Genomic DNA, 14,405 nt, shown 5'->3' on the forward strand with positions numbered 1-14,405 from the left:
GAAGAAGAAGAAGAAGAAGGAGGGGCAGAAGAAGAAGAAGAAAAAGAAGAAAGAGGAGGAGAAGAAGGAGGTGGACCACGGCGCGTCGCGTCCAAACTCCTCCACGCGATACCGACAGAACCGGGCGCAGAGTGGTGGAGCTTGAGGAGCCATCTTTGCCTCCGACGTGTTGTAGTCGCTCCAGTGGTGTGGGAGAATCGCGACGGGAAGGAAGAAGAAGAAGAAGAAGAAGAGAAGGAGGAGGACGGGAGGAAAAGGAGGAGGAGGAGAAGGAGGAGGACTGCGCGTAGGCTGATGCCACGAATATCTCGACAAGCCACCGAGCGCGAGCCCGGACGTGGCGGCGTTGTGCGATTATGATCGTAATGATGATGACGATGTTGACGATGACGATGATGACGACGACGACGGACTCGAGCGGGGCGATTCGAGGGAGGTAGCGTCGGTCCGACACCGTCCGCCACCCTCCGCGGAAACGTCGAAAATTAGCTATTCGCTTTGGACTGGAGGAGGAGGAGGAGGAGGAAGAAGGGGAGGAAGAAGAAGAGGAGGAGGAGGAGGAGGAAGAGGATGGATTTCAGCCGGCTCCGGAACATCATCCGTAGATACGTAAGCTAACGCGCACGCGCACCACACGCCGGAATAGATAGAGACATAGCCAGCCCCAGGAGGGATGGGGATAAGGGTGGGCAACATAGCGTCCCTGGGCCGTCTTGTCACCACAAGTGCAGTGATTTGGGCCCAATTTGAGTTTCAAAGGCAACAGCTGTTTAGTCGGCTACTTTAGCTTGCAGAAACCTGTTATTTACTTGTTGTTACGCTTTCAAACTCGAGTATTTTAAAAACACATTTTTTCTCCACCCGTTTCCATGATCTGGCCCAATTTCCCATTCCCCGTTATATTCCGTTCTCCTAAAATTGTTTCCCATAGTGGTTCCGTCGGTTATTAGATGGCAGAATGTAGTTACTAGTCTGGCAAATTGTCCATTTGTGTTATTGGGCGCCCGTAAACGCCAGCATTGTTGCGCGCTAGCTCAATTAGCCATAGAAATCCCCGATGTGTGCAAAGCATTGAGTGGCCCTCAACGGAGAACATGCCAGCACGTCCCAGCATGCATTGCGGCGGCCAGCTCGCTGGCTGAATGTGCCGAATAGAAATCAACTTGGCTGGCCCACTTTTCAAGTTGCTAAGGGGACATTTCCACACCACGTCAAATCAACTCCAGTCCAAGCGCCCTCGTAAAAAACCAAACATGACATAAAATAGCTTTCATTATGACATTTTTGGGTGGAAAAGGTAGATTCGGTTTTCTCGTGCATTACTTCTATTCTACAAAAAGTAGTTTTTCGTCGATTTAAGTTTGCTTTGCTGTATGAGACTTAATAGAATACACATCAGATCAGGTACTATGATATTATTTAAAGGCAGTCCAAAAAATCAAAGGTATGCCATTTTTTTGTAATTACACAAAACAGTCGGCTTTGAATTTTAACGCTTTGTCTTTATTGTAAAGCTTTTTTTGTTTTGATATCGAGTGTAAGATAAAAAAAAATCTCAACATTTGGCAGCAGTAGATACTTTCTTATTTTTGTATGGCTGCTTGGAATAGTCAACAGGTAATATATTTCCTTATACCCTTAAAAATAATTTAAAATATATTTTTTAAAAAGTGTATTTAGTCGATCAGAAGAAGGAAAGAGTAGAGGAAAATGCCAATCTATCCTTCTGTCGAGTGAGTGTAATTGAGGGTGAGGCAGCTGCTTCCATGGCATCCAAGTGTCACCCTTAACCTTTGACCCACGGCGTAAAAGCGTCTCAGGTGCTCGGGGCGTAAAAAGGTCTCGCTAATAAGCCCATGTATTGTTAGCTTGGCTTTTAACGAGTGCTCGACAAGCAGACTTTGTGAACGAAGATAGATTATTGCCATCTGGTGGACAAAGACAGGTTTTGCGTCCCCCCATTGTAACAGCTGCGTAGGGAACTTTATGGTCATAAAAGCTAAGACTTCTTGTATAACTTTGCTTCAGTTTTTTGGTACAAAATTATACGCGTGATACTCGGAATAAATACGGTAAATATATTTCGGGATGTCTCTATTATAAAGTCAAGCGATAATATTACGCAGGAAATGTTTTATGGAATTCTTCCTTCCAGGAAATGTGTGTGTGTTTAAGGTCCAGAATCAATGTTATCTCTCGAGAGATTTATCCGAAAAGTGACCTTCCGTGTAAGCCGGTTTGTTACTGCATATTTGTAGCACGCGTGGCCTTTTGTCAGGTGGTAATAATAGCGGCGGCGTGTCGCCTTGGCGGGGCGCCGCGTCAGAAGGTTGCCATCTGACCATATTGCTGGCTGGCGTGCTAATGTGTCTTCGCCGGAGGCCTTTGCCCACAAGAAGAAATACACGTCTACAATATGTACGGATCAAAGGATCAATGTTGATTCTGGACCAAATCACCTCATGTAACGGCCTTTAATCTCAAGGATTTGTTATGGATTGATTGAATCGTCTAAAAAAGGCCAAATTTGATCCCTGTTCATTAATTAGGAGTAAAATGATGATCCAATATGAGCATGTTTCATATTTTCAAGGCCAATCTTCATTTGCAAAGGACAGTTGTGGAACAGAAATATGGACATATTCATAACAAACTCCTCACTCGATCTGTAGCATATTTGTGTACTAAAAGGCGCAACTAAAATATGATCACACTGGTTTAAAATGAAAGAGTTAAGTCAGAGTGGAGCAACAGCTTATACATTTTGGCATTCATTTTTTAAAGTAATCTGTCTCGTTTTTGTTTTTTATAATCCTCGCAGTCCATATGATGTTTGAATCATAGATAGAGGCTGTATAAACAGACTTCAGCGTATGCAGTAATACCTCATTTATCATGGTATATTGCTTCAAAGACCTTTTATTTTTCTTCCTTTTCGTATGATACATACGCATAACGTATAACATTAAAGGTACTCCCTTTTTAGTCTTCCGGCATCAAAGGTGATGTCATTCAAGACATCACAAACTTTGAAAATGAACCAAATTCAACGTGGTTTTGACAGCTCAGATGTACAATCAAACCAAAAGTCTCACAGAATCTGTTGGGTCAAGCTTTTGGGCATTTTTTTCCATACAATATGTATATATATCGTTGTAGCTATGGCAATTAATGGGTTGTATCATCAAGGGCTTCTTTATGGGTGTAGTGAGCTTGTGTAATAGATGGTCATGTCACATTTGGTGATGTATTTGAGGCTAAATTTAGCTCCTCCAAATGTAATTTGTAGACTTGTAGGTGAAGGCACACAGCTTGTACATATTTGGCTCCGCTTCTGCTCTCAGGTCTTGTGCTCAATTTTCATTTGGATTCATAGAAAATAGGTCAATGGGCCACCGTTGAGCCTAAATTGGATCAAATGGAACAAGAAATGCAACTCTTGTAACATTTTTAGTCCCAAAACTGGAGGCTTCATTTATACATGTGCTAGAAACACTACCACAAAAATGCAGATTGATTTAAAACTGCTTTATTTTCCAAATTAATAGAATATAGTATTTTTCCACCGTACTACGTATTTTTTGCCTTGTTCGCTTTAGCTTTTGTGTCCTGGTGATTTGATTTCTTTGAGTGTAAAAACCAAGTTTACAGTTAAAATGACTTTAGTTAGGGCTCATGTCAATGATCCGATTTTTTTTTTCTTTTTACGCCATAAAAGTCGGAAGTAAACCTTGACCGAGACCACGTCCTGCCCCCTTCCATAATTTTTGCCGCATTCACTTTTTCAGATGGATGTGTATGTAGCCCGTGGCGAGCGGTTGAGTGCGCGCTCTGCTTCCAGTCACAAAGTTTTACGAGCGTATTTTCCGGACTATAAGTCGCACCTAGTTTGGCTGGACCGCCAAGTGCAACTTATATGGTTTTTATCCTCTATCTCTGACCACCGTCTTGTTTTTTTAGGTTGTCATTTTATGAAGAAAAAAATCTTATGTTAAAAATGCCTATTTAAGCAAATTTTATATGAAAGCAAACAAAAAGCACCCTTCTTTCTAGCCAATGGGACGAACAGCCATTCCAATCTTATAAACATAGTGCAGTTTATTTACGTTTGGGGGATGTTTTGATATATATTTTTAGATGTTCTATTTTGTAACTTGAAAACTGAGACATTTTCCCACGGAGGCGTTTTGTAACCTGAATATTTCTTAAGCTCAGACGTTTGTAAGTGGAGGTAGTGTTTGTAGAAGTTCATCTGGATGTCTTATCGAAGCTTATGAGTGTGATAGTCTTTTTTGAGTGTGTGTTTGTGGGTCATGTCTCAGCCGGCCCTCCCTCTCCATGTTATGATGGGGTCTCACGCCAGCTGACACTGATTGCAGCTCGTCTATTTCGGTCCGCGTCCGGCGCCTGTCGACTGCTTTATATAACTTAAAGACGTCCACTTGGCGGCTCCAGACTTTTTTTTTGTTTTTTACATTGCAAGCTTTTTAGGATTTAAGCCGCAAGTGTCTTCACTACATTATTTTCTTCTATATATATATATATATGTATAAATATACATATATGCATGCAAATGTTAGGTCTTAACACAGCCATTTTTTTGTTAAAGTGCCTGACAGCTGATTGGATCTTTTGAATACGCTTAGTTTTTTTTTTATCTGCGTTTCTATTCCTGATCTTTTCTTCTGTCACCATCAGTGCGTAGGGGAGGAGAACTGGGTCGACAGTAGGACCGTCTACGTCGGCCATAAAGAACCCCCTCCTGGAGCAGAGGCCTATATTCCTCAGCGTTACCCAGACAACCGCATTGTCTCCTCCAAGGTAAGAAGAAAAAAAAGAAGGAAAAAAGAAAAAGCTTACCTATTCTTCCTGACCAAGCAATGATGGAAATCATTTTGTTTGTATTTTCTTTTCATATCAACATACATTTTTTTTTTAAATTCATATAAATATTTGTGACTTTGACAGTACACCTTCTGGAACTTCATCCCCAAGAACCTGTTTGAGCAGTTCCGACGGATTGCCAACTTCTACTTTTTGGTCATATTTCTTGTCCAGGTAAGAACCGGCCGGGATTGGACGTTTGGTTGCAGGACGTTTGGTCGCCAGTCAAATGTACTCTCTCATGAATATAATTCTGAGAGCTGGTTTCAACAGTAAACTCTCTGTCACCATAAGAACTTTGACGCTAACGTATATGGTTGGTTTTCCCCCCTCCAGCTCATCATCGACACCCCCACCAGCCCAGTCACCAGCGGCCTGCCTCTCTTCTTCGTTATCACCGTTACCGCCATCAAGCAGGTATACCCCACACACACACACACACACACACACACACACACGGATGACCGTTCCTAGCCCCGGAAGTCCAATCGTCCGTCCTATTGTCTGGTCCATCCGCGCATTCCTCTGGAGGCGCATTGAATATGTCTGCTGATGTGAGAAATATGCTAATGAATGCCCTCCTCTGTTCATCACTGGCGCCCCTGTGTGTGAAGAGGATGAGGAGGGGGGGGGGGTGCGGGTGCCATCCCCCCCCCCCCCCCCCCCCCCCGCAGTGATAGATGGGGCCCGCCGCGCTGGCTCAAGAGAAACCAAATTTAGCGAGACATCCATCTTACGCGCCGCCTCCAAAATCAAGCGAGTGGCTGGCTGGCTGCTAATTGATGGCGCCCGCTTTTCATCATCGTTCATCCAAGCAGCCCCCCCCTCTTTTATTTATTCATTTAACGCGTTGATATTATCTGGTTGCGGCAGGGCTACGAGGACTGGCTACGACACAAGGCCGACTGCTCCATCAACGAGTGTCCGGTGGACGTGGTCCAGAGGGGGAAGGCGGTCAGGACGCAAAGTCACAAGCTACGGGTGAGGATTCACAGGTCTTGCTTTCTTTGCATTTTGGGTGTCAGACTCTATACTCAGTAGGGTTTACTATTAGTTGCATTTAATCGGGCACTTTTTGTCTTGACATTTGATATAATCTTCCTGCTGGCTTTAATCGCTCTCATTTGTCCATCCACTAGCAGACTAATATGTCCACGGTGTGTGTTTTTTTTGTTGTGTACTCTGGGTCGCTCCACTCGTCACGAGTGTCCCTCTTGTGTTTTGCGGATCAAACGGAGCGGATTAGCACGTGAGCCACCGCCAGGAGGAATAATAAGCACCAATGTAATATAATGGCGCCCTTTCGCAGAGCATGCCTGGTGCGCGCGTACGGTCACCATGACGATAGGATTTGATCCGCGCCGCCCGTGTAAGCCGCTCGCTCGCCCGGAATTATCCGTTATGCAATTTGCCAATCCTGCCAGCCAGAGGGGGGGAAAAAGGAGGGGGAAAAAAAGCGCCTTCGTTGGTTTTTTGACGGGCGGGCGTCGCCGCTCTTGTGTTGCCGCCACAGGTGGGCGACGTGGTGGTGGTGAGGGAGGACGAGACCTTCCCGTGTGACCTGATCCTGCTCTCGTCTAGCCGACAAGATGGCACCTGCTATGTCACTACCACCAGCCTGGATGGAGAGTCCAGTCACAAGGTCAATGCAAACTAACAAGTCATTTTGCATCTTTTCTACCCACGGAAAACCCACACATGCATGCAAGGGGCGGGAGGGAGGGGGGTCAACTCCATAAAGGTTGCTAACCAAAGTTCACCCGCTGCCAGGACGATAGCACAATCCTGATCAGTGTATCTAGCCGGCGTCCATCTTGGGTCAGACAAAAAGTTGGGAACTCGTTCTGAAAAAGAACATAAGTATCGCACAGGAATGTTTATTTAGGCGTACGGGTGCAACATTTTTGAAGGAGCGGCGTGTTGACTTTGGCCGAAAGATTTAACGAGCAAAGTCGTAAATTTCAACTAAAAGCTGGACTTTTGGGGGTGTTTTTCCAGACGTACTACGCCATACCCGATACCATGGCCTTCAGGACGGAGGAAGAGGTGGATTCCCTCCACGCCACTATTGAATGTGAACAACCGCAGCCTGACCTCTACAAGTAAGCGTGGGAACCACGACACGTGCTGGTAAAAGTCGTTTTGACGCTTTGTCTCGTCTTTCAGATTTGTGGGACGTATCCATATTTATAAGGACAATGAAGAACCCGTGGCCAGGTACATTTTGCCCTATGGTCAACTCATTTTTACCATAAAATTCCCCATTGAGTTACAGCTATTTTTGCATATATATATATAAAATGCCTTTGTCATATTAATTTTTCTTGTAGACCACTCGGTGCTGAGAATTTATTACTCAGAGGAGCAACACTGAAGAACACACAACATATTTATGGTGATTATTTGTTTAGCCCTTTCAGGATGAAATGTCTCCATGTTTATTTCTATGGTTAAGTGGGTTTTTTTTCTCCCTTAGCCGTGGCCATCTACACGGGCATGGAGACCAAGATGGCGCTCAATTACCAATCCAAGTCGCAGAAGCGCTCCGCCGTGGAAAAGTGAGTTAAAGGACTTTGGGGGTCCAGGTTAGGCCTGGTGGTCTCCTCACGGTGGGTTTTATTTTTGTGTCGCCCGTGCAGGTCCATGAACGCCTTCCTGATCGTCTACCTTTGCATCTTGATCAGCAAAGCCGTCATCAACACGGTCCTGAAATACGCCTGGCAGTGGTGCCCGGACCGCGACGAGCCCTGGTACAACCGCCGCACGGAGAACGAGCGGCAAAGACATGTGGTGGGTGACAAGTCTCAATAAATCAAATCTCAACAAAAAATGCTAACCGTGTTTAGCATCACTTTAATTTGCATTGACCATCCATCAAATATATCAACGCTATGATTTTTTTTTAGGAAATGTTTTTTTTCCCTCCTTTTAGGTGATCCGCGCTTTTACCGACTTCCTGGCCTTCACCGTCCTCTTCAACTACATCATCCCCGTGTCCATGTACGTGACGGTGGAGATGCAGAAATTTCTGGGCTCTTACTTCATCACCTGGGACGAGGAAATGTTCGACGAGGAGCTGGGGGAGGGCGCTCAGGTCAACACCTCTGACCTGAACGAGGAGTTGGGACAGGTGAGTCCGGTCTGAGCACCAACCGACCTCCTCCACTCGCCCCATTTTTTGCCTCACCGTTCTGTCCGTCCTTCTCCAGGTGGAATACGTCTTCACCGACAAGACGGGCACTCTGACGGAGAACAACATGGAGTTTATCGAATGCTGCGTGGACGGCAACGTTTACGTCCCGCACGCCATCTGCAACGGTCAAATTCTGAGCGCCGCCTCCAGCATCGACATGATTGATTCCTCGCCTGGCGGCTATCGCAGAGTAAGCGGCCACTCTTTGGATGGATATATATTTATTTTTTGCTGACAACTACTGCTTCTCAACCTGGAAAACTGACTCCAATTGTTTGTCTTTCAGGAGCACGAGGACCTTTTTTTCCGGGCTTTGTGTCTATGCCACACGGTGCAAGTGAAGGAGGAGGAGACGGTGGACGGCATCAAGAAGGGCATCCATCAGGGCCGCCCCACCTCCTTCTACATCTCCTCCTCCCCGGACGAAGTGGCTTTGGTGGAGGGCATGAAAAGGTGCGTCTCTCTTCTCAATGTTTCTGCGTACAGGAATCCAAAAAAAATGAAAAATGATAATGATGAAGATGCTAACAACCACAATGCATAATGGGAATGTTGGTCCTCAGGCTAGGCTACACCTACCTGAGACTGAAAGACAACCACATGGAAATCCTCAACAAAGACGACGAGATTGAAAGGTCAGTAAGCTGCAATTTTTGGCGGGTCACCTTTTTCCACCCCTTTTTAACAAAAAATTATCCTTTAGGTTTGAACTGCTTCACGTGCTCAACTTTGACTCCGTGAGGAGAAGAATGAGCGTCATTGTCCGATCCAGCTCAGGTAATTTAACAATAAAATAGCTCATTGTACTCACAAAAAAAGCTTAGCCAATAGTTCAAGTGTACTTTTGTTTTCATCACAATATATAGTAAGTTAAATTGTTGTAAGAAATGAAATTGGGGAATATTGCACACTTATGACACACAGTGGTTGGTTGTGGAATTGTATTAGCGTACTTAAAAATTGTCTTTATTTGTATGTTTTCAGGTGAATACTTTCTATTCTGCAAGGGGGCCGACTCGGCCATTTTTCCCGTGGTGGTTTCTGGCAAGGTGGAGCAGGTCAAAGCTCGCGTGGAGCAAAATGCTGTGGTGAGTGCCACAGAGATGCTATTTCAAAGTCATCAATGACCTTATTTTTCACAGTAGCCAAAGGAAAGCAGGGGGAAAAAAATGTGCCGCGATATTCAATTTTTTCCCCCTTCAAATAAGTGATTGATACACAAATGACTGGTCACAGGAGCTAACAGACTATGTCTATTGTTTCCATGGAAACAGGAGGGCCTGCGGACCTTGTGCGTGGCCTACAAGAGGCTGACGGAGTCCGAGTACCAGGACGCCTGCCGCCACCTGACGGACGCCAAGCTGGCCTTGCAGGACAGGGAGGAGCGGCTGGCTCAGGCGTACCACGTCATCGAGAGAGAATTTGTGCTCCTGGGTGCCACGGCCGTGGAGGACAGGTTAGACAAACTACGGCCATGTTAATACCTTGGGCCTTTTTTTCTGTTAACGGATGCACTTTTTTATATGTATCCAATCTTGTACTGACCCGGCCCAATTTTTAAAGTCAAAAATTGCCCACTCCTTGGGTTAGTTGGAAAAACAAAAAAAAACAGGACATGACGTCTTCCCAGAGGGCCGTCCTGCCTTTCTTTGTCTCTCACACTGAGACAAAAAGGCCTGATATTGATCATCAGTCGGCTCGAAAGCTCATCGATCGCCGGCCTGACACTTTGACCTAATAGATAAACCAAAGAGGCGCTTGGACAGCGGGTGCTTGCGCATTGATACCTTATCATCACTTACTTGATGGATTGGCTTTTAATGAAGGTCTTATCCTCCAGTTGTCGTCCTCCCCCGTCTAAAGTCACATTTGTTAATGTGCCTAGGCTCCAGGAGAAAGCGGCCGACACCATCGAGTCCCTCCACAAGGCGGGAATCAAAGTTTGGGTGCTGACGGGAGACAAGATGGAGACGGCGGCCGCCACCTGCTACGCTAGCAAGCTCTTTCGCCGCAGCACGCAAATCCTAGAGTTGACCAAGAAGCGTACCGAGGAGCAGAGTCTGCACGATGTTTTGTTCGAGCTCAATAGGACGGTTCTCAGGCACCGATCCATTTCCGGGTAAGGAATAATAAAGCTTCTTAAATAATACATTTTGTTATGTGGGCGAAAGACTGGCTATCTGGGCGCAACGTCATCAGTTGGCATATGTTTGCATGGTTTGGTTAACTTTCAGCAGAGGGTCTTTATCTTATGGATTTCTAACAATGTGAAACAGAAGGAACTTTTGAAAATATGTTTTCTTCTATATTTTTTTGAAACAGGTTGAGCGTGGATTGCTTGGATTTTGGGCTGATCATCGACGGGGCCACGCTGTCGGCCGTCCTGAAACCCAAGCAGGACGTGGCCGGCCACGGCAACTACCGCGAGATCTTCCTGGAGATCTGTCGCAACTGCAGCGCCGTGCTTTGCTGTCGCATGGCGCCGCTGCAGAAGGCCCAGGTGAGGAAATGGCGCCCGACGGCGAGGGAGCTCGTAACCCCAGCTCTTTTCCCATTGGTCAGATTGTGAAGCTGATCAAAGCCTCCAAAGAACACCCCATCACGCTGGCCGTGGGAGACGGAGCCAATGACGTCAGCATGATTTTAGAAGCGCACGTCGGCATCGGTCAGCTCATTTTTATTCTTTCTACTTTTTGGGGAGTGGTCAGTCCAGTTTTTCTATGCTGGCCCACTATAGACAAAAGTGGTTGTAAAGAGCAATTCAGGTCCACTTAAGGAGCGTTTTGGTGTGTTTTGGCAGGCATCATGGGAAAAGAAGGACGCCAGGCGGCCAGGAACAGCGACTACGCCATCCCCAAATTCAAACACCTGAAGAAAATGCTGCTGGTTCACGGTCACTACTACTACATCCGCATCGCCGAGCTGGTCCAGTACTTCTTCTACAAGGTGCCCCAGCTTTAAAACGGCGAGCGTGGGCACGTCTTCCGTCGCTCTCTTTTTTGGCAGAGGGCTCTTCTTCCCACTGGATGGGCTTTATGCGATGCTACAGAAAAGGCGGACATCCTGGCGTGCCTAAACTTAAGCTTCTTATTTTAAATCTTTGCAGAATGTATGCTTCATCTTCCCGCAGTTCCTCTACCAGTTCTTCTGCGGCTTCTCTCAGCAGGTAACGGCAAGTTAGCCCTTTATTTTGGGGATGCTTCTAGTTCTTTACTTGGTTCTTGTTGATTTTGGGGCATTTGCAAGTGACTTCTTGTTGCACTTTGACGTCCATTTTGATGGCAAGGGAGCCAATGAAGTCATGTGATTGGGTATAGGAAACAGAATAGTAGCAGACCAATGACTTTTTTTGTCGCCCCCACCCCCCCTCCACCACGACAGCCTCTCTACGACACGGCTTATTTGACCTTGTATAACATCAGCTTCACCTCGCTGCCCATCCTCCTGTACAGCCTGGTGGAAAAGCACGTCACCATGGAGACACTCAAACGAGAGCCCTCCTTGTACAGGTCAGTGAATCCAAATTTTTTTTGCAATATCTTCTGCAAAGTGGCAGAATTTGCGGCCTTAATTTAAAAAAAAAGTTGGACACCCCTATTAGCATATATGTATGTTTTTGCGATTCTACTGGTTGACAAGTGTTACTTGTTTTTCCGTTCAGGGACATTGCCAAAAACTCCCTCCTGTGCTGGCCGGTCTTCCTGTACTGGACTTGCCTGGGCGTCTTTGACGCCGTGGTCTTCTTCTTTGGTGCCTACTTCCTATTTGACAATACCACCTTCACCAGCAATGGCCAGGTGAGCCTTTTCAACTCATAGAAAAAGTCTTATTTTTGTAAAGTTAACACATTTGGCTATGAAATGCAGAGTAAAATGGGATTTTTTTTAAAAAGATGGGCTTTTTAACGTATTTTGAATGTATTCACTCCCTAAAAATGTTGTTGAATTTCGCCATTTGTAGTCAGGGATGTTTATTGTTCTTTAAAATATATATAGTGTGGCGTTTAGGAGGGGGAAATGCAGTTCAAATATGAAATTATCTCAGAAAGGGAACAAAAAACGAAATGTCCATCCATAACAAAAAGTTCCTATTGCTTTGCTCGTGTTTTTGTTGTTTTTTGTTGTTGTAAAGCTCATGATTTGAAGTTTTTTGTCTTGATTTTCTCACTTGTCTCTGCTTCCTCTCTTTATGTTGCTCTCCTCCTCTCCTTCCTTCTTCCTTCTTTCTTTCCTTCTTTCCTTTTTTTGACGCCTTATAGCTCATGACCACCAACACGCAGATGGTAAGACTGTCTGTCTGTCTTGCTAGCGCGCTTTCCAAAACGCTGCCCTTTTCAGTTTTGTACTTTTATTTATTTTCATATTTTTGGTTTTCCCGTTCCACCTTCATTTCAGTGTGCGCTGGCTCAGTCTTGGCCCCAAACCACTTCAAATCCCCCCCCCCTTTCTTCTAGAGACGCTTCCTCACTTTGACGCCTGTGTTTTGTGGTGGTAGAATAATAACAACAAGCTCCCTTTTGGATTCTTTTAGACTTTAGCGGCTTGTCTAAAGTGTCTTTTTGCACTTTCACTGTGTGTGTGTGTGTTGATTTAGTGGCCCGTGTCGTTGCACAAATGATCTGTAATGACATAAAATAGGAATACTTACAGGAATATTTTCATCATAACTATTTTTTTTTACAGTGAAATCTTTCACCTGAAATTTCTGCCTCAACACATTTGGTACAGCTGATTTAAAAATGATATAAACCTTTAAGATAGGAGAATTTGTAGTTGTTTTTTAGGGCTTTCTGGAATACATATTTGCACAGAGTTTTTGAGAAAAGTCCAAATACTGCAGTCATTTGGTAGTAAACGTTTTATTTGTGCCATGACACTTTCAGCTATGATTAATTCATCCTATTGAATTTTCTGTGCATTGATTGGTCTCATTTAGTCAATCTATTTCCAATGGCCTTTGAGCAACAACAACAAGGTGAAAGGTTCCCCCTTTTGTGTCGGCATGCAACGTCAACAAGCATCAAACCATCTCAAAGCCAACTCCAGAGTCTTTCCCTCAATAATAATCTTGCTCATACTAGTACTAGTATATTATTATTATGATTACCATCCAGACCCTTTTCTATCTTAAAGCCAAACTAATACAGCAATTTCAAATATGTCTATACGATCCAGTGTAAGACTTTCTTCCCTTTTTTTTATTCCAGATGTTTGGCAACTGGACCTTTGGGAGTCTGGTTTTCACCGTGCTGGTGTTCACCGTCACGCTCAAGGTATTTTTTTGCCCACGCACTTAAAAACACAAATCTTAAAATGATGTTCTGCGAAACTTTTTTGAGCTTTGAGCTGTTGTTTTTTTTCCCCAGCTGGCCTTGGACACCCGCTACTGGACTTGGATCAACCATTTTGTCATTTGGGGCTCTCTCCTTTTTTACGTGATCTTCTCCCTCCTTTGGGGAGGCATCATTTGGTAAGACTTACAAAATTTCCTCGCTCGGATGGCGACCGACGATTCAATTTGTGGCGGCGTTATCCCTCGTCGGCACAGGCCCTTTCTCAATTACCAGAGGATGTACTACGTCTTCATGCAAATGCTGTCCAGCGGTCCGGCCTGGCTGAGCATCATCCTGCTGGTGGCCGTCAGCCTGCTCCCTGATGTCATTAAGAAGGTCCTCTGCAGGGCCATGTGTCCCTCGGCCACCGAGCGAACTCAGGTCAGAACGCGTGGCGTGCTTCCGTCGAAAATCGTCTGAAAATGTTCTGATTTTAGGATCCAAGTGTGCAAAAAATAGGGTCTCGGGCCATTTAGGCCAAAGGGTTTCTATTGTTGAGCCAAATGATGCGGTGTGAATTTCTTCTGTGGTTTCCGCTGTAATGGAAGCACTGACAGACTCTTTCTTTTTCCTGCTTTTGTCTCTTCACCTCCTCTAATGACCAACCATAACCGACCACCACATTTCCACCGTCCAAAATCCACTCTTCTCTCTTTTTCTCCCACGCCACATTTCATTCACCGTCCATCCACGCCATCCCAAACCACCCCCGCCCCCCACGGCTATAACAGTCGGCTCCTCGCCCGTGCCTTACCGTGGAGCCCTCCACCATCTTCATGCTTTCTCAGTCGTCCAGCAGAATGAGTTTCTGATTGAGCCGAGCAGACGAAAGGAGGAGCCGGAAGAGCAGGTGACTCTCTTTCTGGGCCTCTGACGCTAACCCCGCCCCCTTGCCTCGCTTCACCTAACCGGGCCAATGAGCAATGAGCCAATCAAGTCATTTCATAGAAATGCTCATATATTAGCTTCTCCTTCCCCCCGTAAACTGAGCTTTTC

The 14,405-nt window shown here is 45.4% G+C and overlaps 1 protein-coding gene across 8 annotated transcripts in view; it reads left to right on the forward strand.

Moving 5' to 3' along the window:
* Window positions 1-14,405, forward strand: part of LOC144204521 (phospholipid-transporting ATPase IH-like) — a 17,278-nt gene continuing 2,873 nt past the window's right edge. For 2 of the 8 annotated variants that reach the window (XM_077728566.1, XM_077728559.1), the window contains exons 1-29: window positions 3,100-3,344; window positions 4,699-4,821; window positions 4,969-5,058; window positions 5,221-5,301; window positions 5,758-5,865; window positions 6,398-6,526; window positions 6,883-6,986; window positions 7,051-7,101; window positions 7,215-7,279; window positions 7,361-7,442; window positions 7,524-7,674; window positions 7,817-8,014; window positions 8,094-8,267; window positions 8,364-8,530; window positions 8,641-8,712; window positions 8,781-8,854; window positions 9,062-9,165; window positions 9,352-9,533; window positions 9,963-10,196; window positions 10,400-10,577; window positions 10,640-10,742; window positions 10,878-11,023; window positions 11,184-11,243; window positions 11,459-11,586; window positions 11,739-11,874; window positions 12,336-12,359; window positions 13,284-13,349; window positions 13,443-13,546; window positions 13,625-13,790. In XM_077728566.1, the coding sequence (XP_077584692.1) occupies window positions 3,225-3,344; window positions 4,699-4,821; window positions 4,969-5,058; window positions 5,221-5,301; window positions 5,758-5,865; window positions 6,398-6,526; window positions 6,883-6,986; window positions 7,051-7,101; window positions 7,215-7,279; window positions 7,361-7,442; window positions 7,524-7,674; window positions 7,817-8,014; window positions 8,094-8,267; window positions 8,364-8,530; window positions 8,641-8,712; window positions 8,781-8,854; window positions 9,062-9,165; window positions 9,352-9,533; window positions 9,963-10,196; window positions 10,400-10,577; window positions 10,640-10,742; window positions 10,878-11,023; window positions 11,184-11,243; window positions 11,459-11,586; window positions 11,739-11,874; window positions 12,336-12,359; window positions 13,284-13,349; window positions 13,443-13,546; window positions 13,625-13,790 (3,420 nt within the window). In that variant the 5' untranslated portion in view covers window positions 3,100-3,224. Of the gene's footprint in view, window positions 610-1,546; window positions 1,618-3,099; window positions 3,345-4,698; window positions 4,822-4,968; window positions 5,059-5,220; window positions 5,302-5,757; window positions 5,866-6,397; window positions 6,527-6,882; window positions 6,987-7,050; window positions 7,102-7,214; window positions 7,280-7,360; window positions 7,443-7,523; window positions 7,675-7,816; window positions 8,015-8,093; window positions 8,268-8,363; window positions 8,531-8,640; window positions 8,713-8,780; window positions 8,855-9,061; window positions 9,166-9,351; window positions 9,534-9,962; window positions 10,197-10,399; window positions 10,578-10,639; window positions 10,743-10,877; window positions 11,024-11,183; window positions 11,244-11,458; window positions 11,587-11,738; window positions 11,875-12,335; window positions 12,360-13,283; window positions 13,350-13,442; window positions 13,547-13,624; window positions 13,791-14,140; window positions 14,260-14,405 lie in introns of those variants that run through there. The other 6 variants (XM_077728565.1, XM_077728561.1, XM_077728567.1 and 3 more) reach the window with 6 other exon arrangements.

Source organism: Stigmatopora nigra, chromosome 11 (assembly GCF_051989575.1).
Source record: "Stigmatopora nigra isolate UIUO_SnigA chromosome 11, RoL_Snig_1.1, whole genome shotgun sequence".
Lineage (NCBI taxonomy): Eukaryota > Metazoa > Chordata > Actinopteri > Syngnathiformes > Syngnathidae > Stigmatopora > Stigmatopora nigra.